General features: G+C 42.6%; 1 protein-coding gene across 9 annotated transcripts in view; it reads left to right on the top strand.

Moving 5' to 3' along the window:
• Nucleotides 1-15,675, top strand: part of Nckap5 (NCK associated protein 5) — a 903,226-nt gene that overhangs the window by 542,167 nt on the left and 345,384 nt on the right. For all 9 annotated transcript variants that reach the window (XM_031380937.1, XM_031380939.1, XM_031380935.1 and 6 more), the window contains one exon: nt 9,992-10,079. In XM_031380937.1, coding sequence (XP_031236797.1) covers nt 9,992-10,079 — 88 coding nt within the window. The remainder of the gene's footprint in view (nt 1-9,991; nt 10,080-15,675) is intronic.

Raw genomic sequence — 15,675 nt, 5'->3', positions numbered from 1 at the left:
CCCTTTCCTGACTATGAGTGCGGTGCGCCAGAGTCCTGCTTATGCCGCCATGCCTTTTGCACCGTGTGTTTGAACTCTGACTTAGAATATTCCTTTAAATCATTTCTTGTTAGGTAGTTTGTTTTAGCAGCCAGAGAAGGAACTAAATATGTTAAGTATTTACACAGTGTCCATTTGTTAAGCCCCTGCTCCCACAGAGTCTATTTCCTACCCTTGTTGCCTAAATACTAAAACATGCTCAATTCAGATTGTATTAGACTGCAAAATAACTATGCTAAGAGACTTAAAAAAACCAGAGTCCACTTCACACACAGTCTACATTTTGTTCTGTGTTCTCTCCTAGCGCCTCTGTAAGGTAAGTGGGACTAGCTTCAAATTAGTTACTACTTTTGTTTTTGTGACAAACTACCCAAAAAAATCTACTTAAGGAGTCAATCATGTCTTTTGGCTCACAGTATGAGTACAGTCCATCCTGGTCGGGAAAGCCCATGGGCCGTTGTGTGAGACAGATGCTCATGTTGCATCTGGGGTCAGGATGCAAAGAGATAAGGCTGGTGTTCGCCTTGCTTCCTTCTTCTCATTTGCTCTGGGATTCCCACCCATGGAATGATACCTCCAGTGAGGTTGGTTTTCTCGCTTCAGTTTATTAAGTCTGGAAACTCTAACAGACATGCCCAGAGATTAGTCTCCTGGATCATTCTGGATCCTGGGAAGCTAGCCAGCAATATTAAACAGAAGAAGTTGGTCATACTCATAAAAAGGAAAGGGTGTATCCAGAGTTGTGTCTGGAAAGAGACACCTGAGGTCTGAGCTTTAGAGATATTCATTATTACTGCACTATGGGTGTAAGTGTTGAAGCTGGAGAGATACTGGTACCGCAGTGTGCTGAAGGTTGTGCCATTGGATACAGTCTCTGCTTCCTTACCTGATGCTAGTCAGAAGTATTATGGGTAAGTGTATATTGTAGGAAGCATAGGAATTAATGTAAATCCCATGGAAACCTTTTGTTGGTATTTGAATTCTTAAAGCGCCTTTCCACTTTAGTTACACCTTCTTTCCCACAAAGTTTAATGCTGTAATTCCGTTCCCAATATGGCCAGTTGTCGCCTTCCTCTTTCTTGAATTTCCACCCAAACTCAACAGCAGATAACTGTAGCCACTTAGTGGGTAGCCTGGATATCATTGATATCCAAAGTCCTATTGATTTGTACCTAAACCTCTATTCTTCAATAGGAAAAATGGAAAGAGTGAAAGAAACTGTGTGTGTGTGTGTGTGTGTGTGTGTGTGTGTGTGTGTGTGTGTTTGTGTGTGTGTGTGTGTGTGTGTGTGTGTTTGAGCCAGAGGATCACCTTGGTGTCATTCCTCTTAGACACTACCTGAGACTGGATCTCTTACTAGCCTGGCTCTCCCCAAATGGTCTAAACTGGATGTCCATCAAGCCCAAGGATCTCACCTTCTCCAGAACCCCAGTGACGCAATTACAAAAGAACACCACAATCCTTTTTTTGTTTTTGTTTTTCTTAAGACTGTTGGTCCTTATGTTTGCAAGCCAAGCATCTTATAGACTCAGTTATTATCTTCTCATGCCCCAAGCATATCTTGAAGCATAACAAAACAGAGAGTGTTATAGGGGACAGTGAGGGTCATAACTCGACAGGGAGGAGCCAGGTACATAGTTCCTAGGAGGCAACAAGTACACGTGATTTCACACATCTGAATTCTCCCTCTGACTGCAGACCTGCGAAACCCCAGTGTACACTGAGCAGAGAAATCTAGTCTACATTCCGTATTTTTCTTTTATGAGATGAATAAAATTGTAAACTTCTCATTTTAAGAAAAGGAAAAACAAGGTCCTGGGTTGGTATATTAATTTTCTAGAATCTCTCACGTAGCCTCTCACCACATTAAAAATAACCTTCCCTGTTACCAATGGCCAATAAACATACATATGGAGGATATTGATCTGTCTGATATCTTCAGAGTTGCACCAACTTAAGAATTCAGCAGTCCAAAGATCCATATCCAAATAATATATTTTTGGTAAAAATAGTAATTTTTTGACATTCAGGGTATTTTATACAAGCTTGTACTCCAACATTTAACCTGAGATAGCCCACAAAATAAAATATTGAAAACAAACTTGAGCTGGATTTATTTGTGGTATTGCTTTTTTTTTTAAAGGGGGACTATAAAATATATTACAAGGATAGGTTTAAAAACTATATATTTACAAGTCTGTAAGACTGGATATAAGGACTAGTGTCATTAATTTTATCTTGGTGTATGCTGTGTGTGTGTGTGTATGTGTGTGTGTGAATGTGTGTGTGTGTATGTGTGTGTGTGTGATATGTACATGTGTATCTAAGTGTGTTTGTGTGCATGCCATGGCATATGGGTGGAAGTGAGACGACCTTGGGGGTTAGTCCTTGCTTTCCACCTTATTTGAGACAAAGTCTCTTTGAGATTCACTGCTGCAAATGCTAAGTTAGTTGCTCCCGTGGGCTTCCATGGATCCTCTTGCCTTTGCCCCCTGACCCCTTCTCACTGTAGAAGCATTGGGTCACACCTGTGTGCTGCCATGCCTGGCTTTACGTGGCTTTAGCTTTTCAAATATGGGTCTTCAGGATAGCAGAGCAAGTGTTTTATCCTCAAACTCATTTCCCCAGCCAACAGTAACCATTCTGTACTTATAAAATTATGTTAGTAATTAGTACATTCATTTAAGCGCTCCTTCCATGCAGGAAATAAAGACATCTTTTAGTTTCTTGGGGTGTAACCACTAACTTTGCATTCATATTATCTAAGCAAGACAGTGGCAGCTTGTGGTTGTACTTCTTTATGACATCCATTTGCCCACTTGGTATTTTCTGTCTCCCTCCCTTGCAGGATGAGTGGAATTCTACCAACACGCATACTGTACCCATAAATGTAGTTCTGCATTCTGCTGCGAGGGAGTAGGAACACTTGGGATTTACTTGTTAACATTCAGGAGACTCTTTTGCGCTCTGTGTGGAAAGTCGGTTTCACCACTGAATGCATAGCTGTCTTCTTGTTCAACTGGGGCCTCTTCATACAGCAAGTTTCCTGATGCAGAATTTGCACACGCCTGCCTAGGGAGAAATGTATGTGGCTTTCCATTCACATACCGATGGCCCCAGAGTGAATAAGATTCAGTGATTCCAACTGGGCCAGCACCTTTCGATCTGTTTGGAAATGCTGCTGCATCCCTGTGAGGGAATTAGAGCACCACAGTTTCCAGGCAGCATCGAGTAGAAATTCTTGCAAAATTTTATGCTGAATTAAAAATATATATCATCTAGGGGAAAAAATTAAAAAGCTCTAGCCCAGCAGAGCCAGTTCCTAGTTCCATGAGGTTTTTAGTTCTCCGTTCTCAGGATCCCCTTGACTATTGTGGCGGCAGATGGGCAGAGATTCAGATAAGACCATCCAAGTCGCACTCCCGGCCCGTGGACCGCTCCTATTTCCACCGCCAAATGTGCTCTCTTCCCAGGAAGGAACTTGTCGCCTCTAAGGAAATAAGTTGGTGCACAGTGGAGCCCAGTTCAGAAGCAGCAAAGTTTCCCAGCCAGCGTTTTGTTGTGCTTGTTCTTTGGGAAAGCTTGTCACTGAAGTTAAGATGGTGGACAGGGTGGGTCCCTGAGGCCGTCATAGCAGAAAGGGGAATGCATGGCCAGGCACAATATGTCTGGTCTTAAGGCGTTGTCTTTCTCTCCCCGGTGTATCAGAGAAACAGGCTGTAATACCTCTGCCAGAGTCAACATGAAAAGATTTCCCTGGCTAAAGGCTAGGACAAGAGCCCTGACCACTTTACAATAGTTCTAGCTACCAATGCTAATGAACTGGGCTGAAAATTATGGGATGTCAATGTGGTCAGAAGAATAAGGCTTTGGATTTGTTTTACCGAGAAACAGTGGTCCCAGTAGTTCAGCCTCAAGTGTCACAGCTACGGATCATGCCCTTCCGTCTTAGCTGGAACATCTCTCAGGCGTGTTATGTCTATGTATGGTGTAAGTCTATGAAAAACAAAGATGCCAGGATGGAGAATAATAAGTTAGAGGAGGAAAGTATGGCATGAGTTTAGCCACACACGAGAGTAGTCATTGACCAGTTACTCAGGATCTACTCAGTACTGACCAGAGACAAATGTGTGTATGTGTCTTTATGTGTATATGTGTGTGTGTGCCTGCTTGTGCACACCTATGTGCATGCCCCTGAATGTTTGTTAATATCTGTGCATAAACTAGAGGAGAACTTCAGGCATTGTTCCTCAGACCCATTGACCTTGTTTGGTGAAGTGGAGTCTCTCACTGGCCTATGGCTCACATAGTTAGCTAGACTGGCCAGGGAGTCCCAGGGGTCTACGTCAGCCTCCTCAGCACTGCGATCATAGGCCGTTGCTACCATTCCCAACTGGACAAACAGACTAACAAACAAACAAAAAACCCATAGGCTTTGAGATTGAACTCAGCTCCTTATGCTTGCACTTTATGCACTGAGCCATCTCCATGGTCCTCCCGTTCATAATTTATTTATTTATTTTTTTATTTTTGGTAAGACAGATAGAGTCCATTTGGAAAACTCAAAAAGAGGCTGTCCTTAGGCAGGGAAGAACTCAAGGTGTAGTTGTATGATTTGTGTGGGATTTGGTTGCAATAAGAATGCCCTTTGAGATAAAAAATGTATTTCCTTGGATAGTTGGTTTTAAAAACTTCAGTGGTATTTATTTGGGCTGCAGGTTATAACAAGAACTATATATTAAAAATAACATGGTAGAAACTACCATCACAGAGCCCTGAGTCTGGAAGGATTGTAATCTACCCAAAGTTAGAATGCGAACCGAGGGAGTGAGGTCCCAGGCTCAATATCTTGTAATGGAAAAGAAGAGGTGAGAAGCCCCGACACTGATGACTGGAGACACATTTTCTAATCTGAGTTTCATTGAGTGAAGGTCTTCAGCGTTCAAATCGTTTTCTGCTTGTAAATAAAGCCGTTAATATTTCAAAGTCAAGAGGATGAGCTATTTCCTTGGGCTTTAGGACCCCTGAGGATGTGAATTCTATCCCTGGGACCCACAGGGTAGAAGGAAAGAACCACTGCGCTCACTGTGACACATGCACGCCCACAGACTAAATAAAGTAAAAGTATGAGAAAGGCTTCAGGCTCAGCTAATAGACATTAGGACTAATCACATCTCAGTAAGTATACATTTTTTTTTTCTCACAGGTTTTGGTTTGTAGTAGATTCCTGACCAGCGTTTGGGGAAAGAAGTGATTTAGTATCAGCTAGGGAGAATGAGGAAAGGTGGCTTAAAGTCAGTAGATAAGGATAAATCTTAACTACAACCACTTAGGAGGAAGCGAACATGCGCACACCTCTGTGCAAGCCTGGACTTGTGGGAATAATTGGCTTATTCTCATCACATTTGGGAAGCAGGTGGGGTGCTGGGAAAGGACTGGGGGGCTGAACCCTCCTCACCACATTCTAAAGAGAAGGGAACTTTCACAGGGGTAAAGCAACAATGGGAGGCTTCATGCTCTGCGGTTTCTTTGCTTTGCTTTCTCTTTTTATTTTCCCAGGCAAACAGAGGTTTGGGAAATGAGAATTTTAAATAGGTACCATCAGGGAATAAATGACAGAATGTTCCCATCACATACAAAACGCTTTTTTCTATGACCAGATTCATAAAGGTTATTTTAACTTGATTTTCTTAGCCGTGGTTTAAAGGGCGCCCTAAAGCTTCTATTTCAAGCTGAAGCTCTCAAAAGCTATTGCTTTTGAATAACCCTCGAGTTGCACCAAATATTACTATTCTCAGTAATATTACTAATATTCCCAGTATTACTAAAGGGTCTGGATTGCGAGATGGTATTAACAATTTCTTGTCTGACCCTGCTTTTTCTTTACCTTTAAAAAAATTTTTAAGTATAAAGCCAAAAAAGAACTGGAGAGAGTTGAATAAGCATTTTTTTTTCTTGATCTAGTGACTTCTACAAAGAACTTCTAATTACACGGGAGTAGTAACTCTGCAAGATATGCCAAGGCAGTTATATTATTAAGTTGATAGAAGAAAGAAACCAACATGGTTTTATTTTCATTGTATGTATGTGTGTGTGTGTGTGTGTTTGTGTTTGTGTGTGGGTGTGTATATGTGTATGTATGTGTATTTGTGCATGTCCTGTGTGCATTCAAATACACAAATGTGTGCAGGCTAGAAGTCAACCACAGATTTTTGTTCCTTTCCTTATTTATTTATTTATTTATTTATTTATTTATTTATTTATTTTGGTTTTTCAAGACAGGGTTTCTCTGTGTAGCCCTGGCTGTCCTAGAACTCACTCTGTAGATGAGGCTGGCCTTGAACTCAGATATCCACTGCCTCTGCCTCCCAAGTGCTACCACTGCCCAACTCCTCCTTGATTTTTGAGACAAGGTATCTCACTGAACCTGGAGTACACAGTTCGGCTAGGGCTGGCTGGTTAGTGGATTCCAGGAAACTCCAGTGTTTGTTACCTGGACATGGGATCACAAGCATGAACCATACCTAGAGTTTTTAATATGGTTTCTCAGAATTAAACTCTGGTACCCATGCTTGAGTGATAATCACTCTCCTGACAGAACTGTCTTCTCTGCCCCTTCTCCAACCTCAGCACAGGGATGGATTTAAGTCATATGGGTGTGAATAAATAAACTAAGGAGTGAAATGTGACACTGACCTTCTATGTGGATGGTGAAGTGTGCTCCAAGAAATGAGTTCAAAGATGAGTCTGTCATCCTATGTAGACCAGAGAGGATGCCATCACAACCACTCATTGCAGTGTCACTAAAGACAAAATCTTAGCAGATCATTGTCGCATAGGCTATTGTGTACTGACTTTATATGGGACATATTTGAAAACTTACCATGAGCCATGGGTCAGGCAGGTCTGAGGACAATATCAAAACTATATGATTTATGTTGGAGTTGATGATCACCATGGGAAAAGCATCCCCTCCCCTCTCCTGTACAAACAAAATCAAATATTGGCAGGTGGTGACAATCAGGTCTGCCTCACAGCCCTGGGAACCTAGTCGTCCCCCTTACTCTCATTATGCCTTCTTCCTATCCTCACTCCCTTTTTGTTTCTTTCTCCTTTCTTTCTTCCCTTCTCCCCTCTCTCTTTCCTTCTTTCTCTTTCTTTCCCTCTTTCCCCTCTGTCTCTGTCTCTGTCTCTGTCTCTCTCTTTCTTTCTGCAGACCTTAACTCCTTCACTGATAAAATACAGTGTAGTTACTCATAGACTCTGCATGGCAAAGGCATTCCTGAAGAGAAGTCCTTGTAAGTCTGCATTTTTACTTGGAATATCTTCTCTAAATGTCAGTGAAGTCACATAGAAGGGGCTGCTGTGCTCAGGTCAGTTAGAAGGGACTGCTGAACTCGGGTCAGCGAACCTTACTCAACTCAGCTCCCCCACCTAACCACAGCCCCTTAAGTAAGCCATCTAACCTTTCACTAACTCAGCTTTCTCATCTTCCAAGTAGATGTAATGATATTCCTAAAGTACATTAAAATGATTAATAGATGAGAGAGTTCTTCAATGAGCTCTGTTCAATTTGAAGCTATTAATAATTTAAGACTTGAAAATATGGGGGGGCAGCTTTGCCTTTCCCAGCTGCCTCTTAGTTTTGTTTCCTTTATCCCTTCTATTTTTCTGTCATACATGTGTATGCAGAGTTGAGATACACCTCCTGGCCCGTTGTAAGTGTGCTATCTTTTAGAAAATGAATTGACAGATATGAACTGCCTACTGAGTAGCAGCTTTATTTGTAAATGAATGCGAGCATTAGAAATATGAGGCATAGCCACATAGCACAAGTTATCATGTACTCTAGGAGGCAGGACAGGCATGTGTGAAATATTTGTGCATGACAGTGAGAGGTCTTTAAGGGACAAAGTGAATAATATAGAGTGTATGATTTCAAAGAGATTGGCGATACACGAGGAAACATCCGGAGTGGATTGTGATGCAGATCCGGAAAGTAGATGAGGTGTCTGTCCCTGATAAAGGGGACTCACAAAACAGCATTTAGCAACAGTGTAAGTTAGCGTCACTAGTGGAAGTGGGTGTCACTTTGGGCACCACTGGGATTGGATTGGTTACCTGTCCCTATACTGTATCAAAACACCTCACAAAAACAACATAAGGCAGGCTTTATGTGGGCTCACAGTTTGAAGATACAAACAATCATAGAAAAGTTGGTAGGTGTCCATCAAATTCAGAGTGGATCTTACCTAAATTATCCTAATGTATAAACACTCTCTCACACATGTGCAGGGATTTCTTTCTATGATGGCTGTAGATCCTACCGAGTTAATACTTGGAGTTACCATCACAGGAATCCTTGGAAGTAGGTTTTTAAAGCCAAGGAGGATTAGGTACATGGAATACGTTGCAGTATAAGCTATAGAAACACTCGTGAATCACTTTGGAAGACACAGGTAAAGATCTTGATTGAGTGGGCAAAGTTGTGAAGCAATTAAATTCAGTAACTGAAGGACCTGACACCATGAAGTTCTTAGAAGCAGTTGAAAAGAATGAGGGAAAAACTTGTGTGCTGACATGGGAAAGAAACAGCACTGTGCCAATAGAAAGAGCACATGTATAAAAGATCTGTTGTTGTCTAACATATTCCTGCATTATTGAAACATTCCATCCTTCAGGGAAGCTCCTTAAGCAGGAAGGCAAAGGACTCAAATAGTTTCAGGAAGTCCCTAAAGCCGACCAGATTCACCAGTCCCCTCCCTGCCAGCATAAACATTAAAAAGCTGAGAAGCTCCCTCCAGTAAAGTGAAGCCAGGCTTCAAAGACCTCCTCCCCACCTCCAAGCCCAGCAAAGCCACAAAGACTCAGACTAGACCAGATGCCTGGAAGAGGTTTAGAGCAACTGAGGTGCTTGACAACACTCCCCCAACCTGCTGTGCTGCCAGCAGACTGTGCGGTGTGCTCCAGGTTTCCAGCTTTGTGAACTGTCACCATGCTGGGGTGGCCTTTGGTGATGCAGCTGTCTGAGTCATTTCTGTTCCTATAAGTAAATCCAATAAAACTCATCCATTGACCAAGGTGAACTTCGGTGGTATCCATACTTTGCTATTTGTCATGGGTTCCATACCTGGGGTGAGCAGACGTGTGTCTTGCATCTCCCTGGGGAAAAGTTTTGTCACTCAAGATCTGTTAACTTGGCAAACTGATCAAAGGGAGATTGATGTGAGATATTGTAGTGAATAAAATGGAGAGGTGACAAGTGAAGAAAGCTGCTAGGAGATGTGTACAGGAACAGAACGACTGTAGGGACTTCATGTCTCCACTTCTGCCCACTGACTCTCTCTCCTCTGCTCCCTTCCTGCCTATGTTCTTCCCTTTCCTTCCCCTTCCTTTCCTCCTTATATCTCCCCACCTTCTCTGTCCCCTTTCTTCTTCCTTCCTTCCTTCTTTCCTTCCTCTCCTTCTGTCCCTTCATCCCTCTCTGTCCCTCCCCCTCTGTCTCTCTGTCTTTCTCCTTTCTGTGTCTCTGTGTGTCTATCTCTCTCTGTCTGTCTATCTCTGTCTCTGTCTCTCTCTGTCTCTGTCTCTGTATCTCTCTCTCTCTCTTAAACCCAAAGCTTTGCATATCTACCCCTAAGCTCTTTTCCTCATCCCTCAAATCCTTAGCTTAGGAAATGAAGGAGAGGGGGAAGTATGCCCTGAGAAGATGACTGACAGTCCCGTGTTAGTGGGAAAACATCTTTTGTTTGTTTGTTTGTTTTGTTTTTTGAGACAGGGTTTCTCTGTGTATCCCTGGCTGTCCCGGAACTCATTCTGTAGACCAGGCTGGCCTCGAACTCAGAAATCCACCTGCCTCTGCCTCCCGAGTGCTGGGATTAAAGTCGTGCACCACCACCGCCCGGCTATGGGAAAACATCTTGAAAAATATCTTCATGCTTCTGTTTCGTAGAATGGAAGAAACTGTCCGAAGTCTGTTGCAGAGCCAAGGATCTCCAGAGCAGAAAAAGGAAGAGCCTGCCAAGATCACAGCCTACCAGGTACACCATGTTTCTGACTACCAATGTGTTTGGTTTGGTTTTTTTCTCCGAAGCCATCCAGTGGCATTTATTTTGAGAACTCTTAAACATATTTATTTATCCCAGTGTTTCCTAAAATGCCTCCTTGAGACAGGTTCTAGATGTGCCTGGAACATTGATAAGGGATCACATTGTGTTGTCGTGGGAAGGAGGAAGATGTCTGTGTTATATGCTTGAGGTATATGAGAGGGGGTTACTTGAAGAGCATTTGCCAGAGATGGAGCACTAAGGAAGACCTGAACAGTAGAGGATGGTGGTTGGGCCATTGCAGGCTAAGGAGCTGCATGTGTAAGGTACAGCCTATGCCTGTGGAGGTCAGGAAGATCATAGTGACCGACAAGAAGATTCCTAGGCTCGCTAGATGGCCAGCATAGGGTAATCATTGAGTCTTCCAAGTAAAACCAAGACTGTAACTCAAAAACCACGATGGAGAATAGAATGTGTTAGGAAGATAGCCAGGATTGACCTCTGGCTGTCACATGCACAGACATGCACATAAATACACGAACATGTGCATACACACCAAAATAATAACAAATGTCATTTGTTCTCCTTCATAGATCATTAATAAAAGTACATTTTCAGAACTCTTTCTATACCTCAGTCTGTTAGTTCCTAGGGAGAACAGAGTTGTTCATTTGAATTCAAGGTATACAGAAGGGGGTCTATGAATAATGAAATGGAAGAAATGAAAAAAAAAGTCACAAGCATGTAGGACAGGAAGTGGTGGCAACTCCTGCTTGCAGCATGACCATTGACTGAGTAATGGAGCCATTATCCATATGTGCAGAGAAGGCACTGTGTATACTGGGGATAGACTCATTTCTCTGGGGAGGAATACAAGACAAGAGAAGCTTTTCTTCAGAGGACCCCCATTGTAAGCTTCTGCTTTTCTCTCCCTTCATCTGTCTCTGTGGCTCCTACTTTTGGGATATTCCAGACTTAACTGACAAGCCATTCTGCATCCTCTTTCCACCCTGGCAGGCCTTTCATGTTGTTATGTTTGGAAACCTACTGTCTTAGTCAGGGTTTCTATTCCTGCACAAACACTATGACCAAGAAGCAAGTTGGGGAGGAAAGGGTTTATTTAGCTTACTTCCACATTGCTGTTGATCACCAAAGGAAGTCGGGACTGGAACTCAAGCAAGTCAGGAAGAAGGAGCTTATGCAGAGGCCATGGAGAGATCTTTCTCACTGGCTTGCTTCCCGTGGCTCGCTCAGCCTACTTTCTTATACAACCCAAGACTTCCAGCCCAGGGATGGCACCACCCACAAGGGGCCCTCCCCCCTTGATCACTAATTGAGAAAATGCCCCACAGCTGGACCTCATGGAGGCACTTCTCCAACTGAAGCTCCCTTCTCTGTGATAACTCCAGCCTGTGTCAAGTTGGCACACAAAACCAGCCAGTACAATTGACCACTTGTCGACACACAAACACATCACTATTAAGCTTCACCCTTACTTTCTTATTCAAGAAAGACCTAACGTCCCACAGTCTTTACATATTAAAAGTTCAATCAATTTAAAATGTCTATTATCTTTTAAAATTTAAAGTCTCTTAATTATGGACTCCACTAAAATACTTCCTTCCTTTAATAGGGAAAAATATCAGGGTACAGTCACAATCAAAAGCAAAACCAATATCTAGGATCCAACTCATGATCTTCTGGGCTCCTCTAAGGGCTTTGGCCACTTTTCCAGCTCTGCCCTTTGTAGCAGAGGTCGTGTCTTCTAGGTTTCAGATGCCTGTACTCTACTACTGCTGCTGTTCTTGGTGGTCATTTCATGGTACTGGCATTTCCAGAACACTGCTGTCTTCTGCTGTAACTAGGCTTTACCAATAGCCTCTCATAGACTGTCTTCATGGTCCAAGCCTCAATTTCTTTGTATGACACCTTCAGTCTTGGGCCATCAATTGCAAATCGGGGCTTCCTCTACACCAATGGCCTTCCATGGTCTCTTACTGTGCCAAGCCTCAGCTGCTCTCCATGACCCCTTTATGCCTTCAAATCCAGTACCACCTGTGTGACTCTTAGACTTTACCAAGTCCTGCTTCAGCACAAGGTACAACCTTGGCTATCTCTGGAACACAGCTTCTTTGTGCTCGAAGAAAACACTTCCCAGAAGATGTCACCTCAGTGATGCTGGTCTCTTCTTAATCACCGCTAATTTCTTAGCTCCAGCTAACCAGCATCAATAGTCCCAGTAATGCAAAGTTTTCGCTTTAATAGTTCTGGTATCTTGTTAACCACAGCTGATTCTTCAGCCCTAGCTAACCAAAACCACAGAATCTTCACAATCAAAACAACATGGCCCTTATAAGAGTCTTTAATCTTCCCTCTGAAATTTCACAAGACAGGCCTCCATCTTCTGCACTGTTCTCAACATGATCTTCTAAGCTTTTACAGAATGTCCCACAGAGTTCTTAACAATCATTGTCTCTTCTAGCTCAAAGTTCTAAAGTCCTTCCACAGTCCTCCCCAAAACATGGTCAGGTTGTCACAGGAATACCTCACTATGCTGGTACCAATTTGTCTTAGTCAGGGTTTCTATTCCTGCACAAAACATCATGACTAAGAAGCAAGTTGGAGAGGGAAGGGTTTATTCAGCTTACTTCCACATCACTAAAGGAAGTCAGGACTGGAACTCAAGCAGGTCAGGAAGCAGGAGCTGATGCAGAGGCCATGGAGGGATGTTCCTTACTGGCTTGCTTCCCCTGGCTTGCTCAGCCTGCTCTCTTATAGAACCCAAGACTTCCAGCCCAGGGATGGCACCACCCACAAGGGTCCCTCCCCCCTTGATCACTAATTGAGAAAATGCCCCACAGCTGGATCTCATGGAGGCATTTCCCCAACTGAAGCTCCCTTCTCTGGGTAACTCCAGCCTGTGTCAAGTTGACACACGAAACCAGCCAGTACACTTATGTTTGAAAAAAAATCCAAATTGCACATGAGAGAGATGGTTATTGAGCATCTGTAAAACAGAGCAAGTGTTAGGAGAAAGACACATCCTCTCTCTATCTACCAGGATGCGTATACCCACAGGCAGCCTGGGTGTACTTGGATCCTCATAGCACTTGTGATGAATTGCCCTTTCACAGGCCCTCTGTGTCCCCAGCTGCCTGTGTGCTTCTCCGCTGTAGCTGCTGTACTCCCTCGTGCGCCAACTTCCTTTTTTAAAAATAAGGAATGTGAATTGAATCACATAAGTTAATTCATTAAAAATGTGACAGCCAAATGGGACGAGGAACAAGACTTTGGACCTCACACAGAAAGTCTCTGTGTTCCTCATTTTTCATGCTTTTAAAAAGAGTTTGGAACTAAATTGGGGAATTCTAAATATAAATGTCCTCTGTGGGCTACGATGTTGTTCAAATGACACAAGAACAGAATGTCAAATGCCTTCTGGAGAATTCTATTCTGTTTGCACACTTAGAGAAGTCAACACAGGGAGAGAGTCCTTGTTTCTGTTCCTTTTGTCTATATGTGCATGTGTATGGATCTGGGAGCATTCATGTATATGTATGTGCAAACAAATGGGGGACAGAGGTCAACGCTGATGTCATTCCACTGGTGCTGACTACCTGGCTTTTGAAAACAGGGTCTTCCCTGGCCTGGAACTTGACAAGTAGTGTAGGGTGGGTAGACCTGCAAGCCCCAGGGGTCTACCTGTCGCTTCCTCTGCTATCCTGGGATTACAAGCATGTGGCATATTGCTTGACTTTTCATCTGGGTGCTGGGAATTGAACACAGGTCCTTTTAGTTGACATAGAAGGTAGCCACAAAGGTAGAGTAGAGGTTGAGTCCAAAGAATTAAATAGTCCTCACGGTAAAGAATTTATAGAACTGGTCGTTCACAATAACCAGAAGAGTGGTCACAGTGTTCAAGTTTTTCTGACTCCGCTGTTCCATCTTCCCTTCTTGGACAATTCTGTAATATCGGAGCCCAGCACCATCACTTGCAAAAATGAGCTCCATCCAGGCACTCATCCTGCCATCCACCTCTAAATCAGCTTAGAATCTCACGGATTTTCCTTGGGTAACTTTTATTAGTTTACATTAATTATGCAAACTAGTAAGCATTGCGGTGACATTTTCTGTATACACACATTACGCAGGTGACCATATTCACCCCTTCCATATTTTATAGAAAAAAATTTTCCACTGTATGTCACCTAGTTCAACATTTAAATTACTTTGTTCATCCTTAAGTAATTCTTCAAAATAATTGAAAGGTGTAATTAATTATGGACCAATGCTCCATTCCTGGTTATCCTAAAACCTGTTCATCTCAAAGATAAATGTTTTAATATTAATTAATCTTTCTGTGTGTGGGAGTACAGAAACAGACATGTCATGGCACATGCATGGAGATCAGAGGACAACTTTCGGTTCTCTCCTTTCAATATGTTCTGAGGTAGGATGTCTCCCACTCTTTTGCAGCCTTCTGTGTTCCAAGGTAGCTAACCCATGAGCTTGCTGACAATTCTCTCCTCTGCCTTGTCTCACCACAAGAGCTTGGGAAATATAGGTATACGTAACTACACCCTGCTTTCTACATGGGTTCTGGGGTTTGAACCTGCTGAGCCATCTCCTGGTCTGAAATGCATGTATTAATTTTGTTCATGGCAAGGTCTGGGACCTTACCACTGCTGTTTAATTACAAGCCTGGATGAGTTGTTGATTTTTTACAAGTTAGTTATAGATGCCTTTCCAATGTACTGAAACTCATTCTGTTGCCAAGGATGACCCTTAATTTCTGATCATCCTGCCTCTACTCCTGAGGGCTAAGATTACAAGCATGCACCACCATTTCGTGTGTGTGAGTCACTGGAATGGAGCTGGGGACTTTGGATGCTACCCAAGCCTTTGAATAACTGTACTTCATTCATGTCCCTTATAAGTTATAATTCTTACCAAAAGCAATGGGAAACTTGTTATCTCAAACTTCACGTTTTTCTTTTACCATCATGATTTAAGTAGACTCAAGTATGCAAAACCAAAACTGTTAAGTACTCCACACAGAAAAGTCAGAACTGAAAAACTATGTTCTGTAACATTAAAAGAAAGAAGAAACCTCTTTCTTTGAAAGCATCTTTAATAACCATATTCAGGGCATAAAATGTAAATTTTCCAAACTGTTACCATGATAATATTTTCTTTTTCACAAACAAAGCAGTACAGCAAAATTAAAGTGTATGATTTTCAAGTTAGAAAGGTCTTGCTTTCTAGTTCTTCACAGCCTTGGTTGAGTCCTGATGTCACCTAAGGGGATAGCCATGGAGTCAGCTCAGTGGCCACACTCCTGAATCTACTGAATTAAAATTATGAACATGGTGTGCTGCTTGGTTTTGATGGGGTTTTGTTTTGTTTTGTTTTGTTTTGTTTTTTTCTGACAGAACAATCTAGTAATTTATCTGGCCCATGGTGGTTTGGCTGGAAACCAGGGAGATGCTTGAATACCACCTCCATTCCAACTACAGGGTCTACATTCCAGTGACAAGTGCCCCTTCCTATTGTGGGAGAGAATGAAGTTGAAGTTTGGAGCTGGATTCTC

Source organism: Mastomys coucha, unplaced genomic scaffold (assembly GCF_008632895.1).
Source record: "Mastomys coucha isolate ucsf_1 unplaced genomic scaffold, UCSF_Mcou_1 pScaffold1, whole genome shotgun sequence".
NCBI lineage: Eukaryota > Metazoa > Chordata > Mammalia > Rodentia > Muridae > Mastomys > Mastomys coucha.
This window is presented reverse-complemented; position numbering and strand designations above follow the sequence as displayed.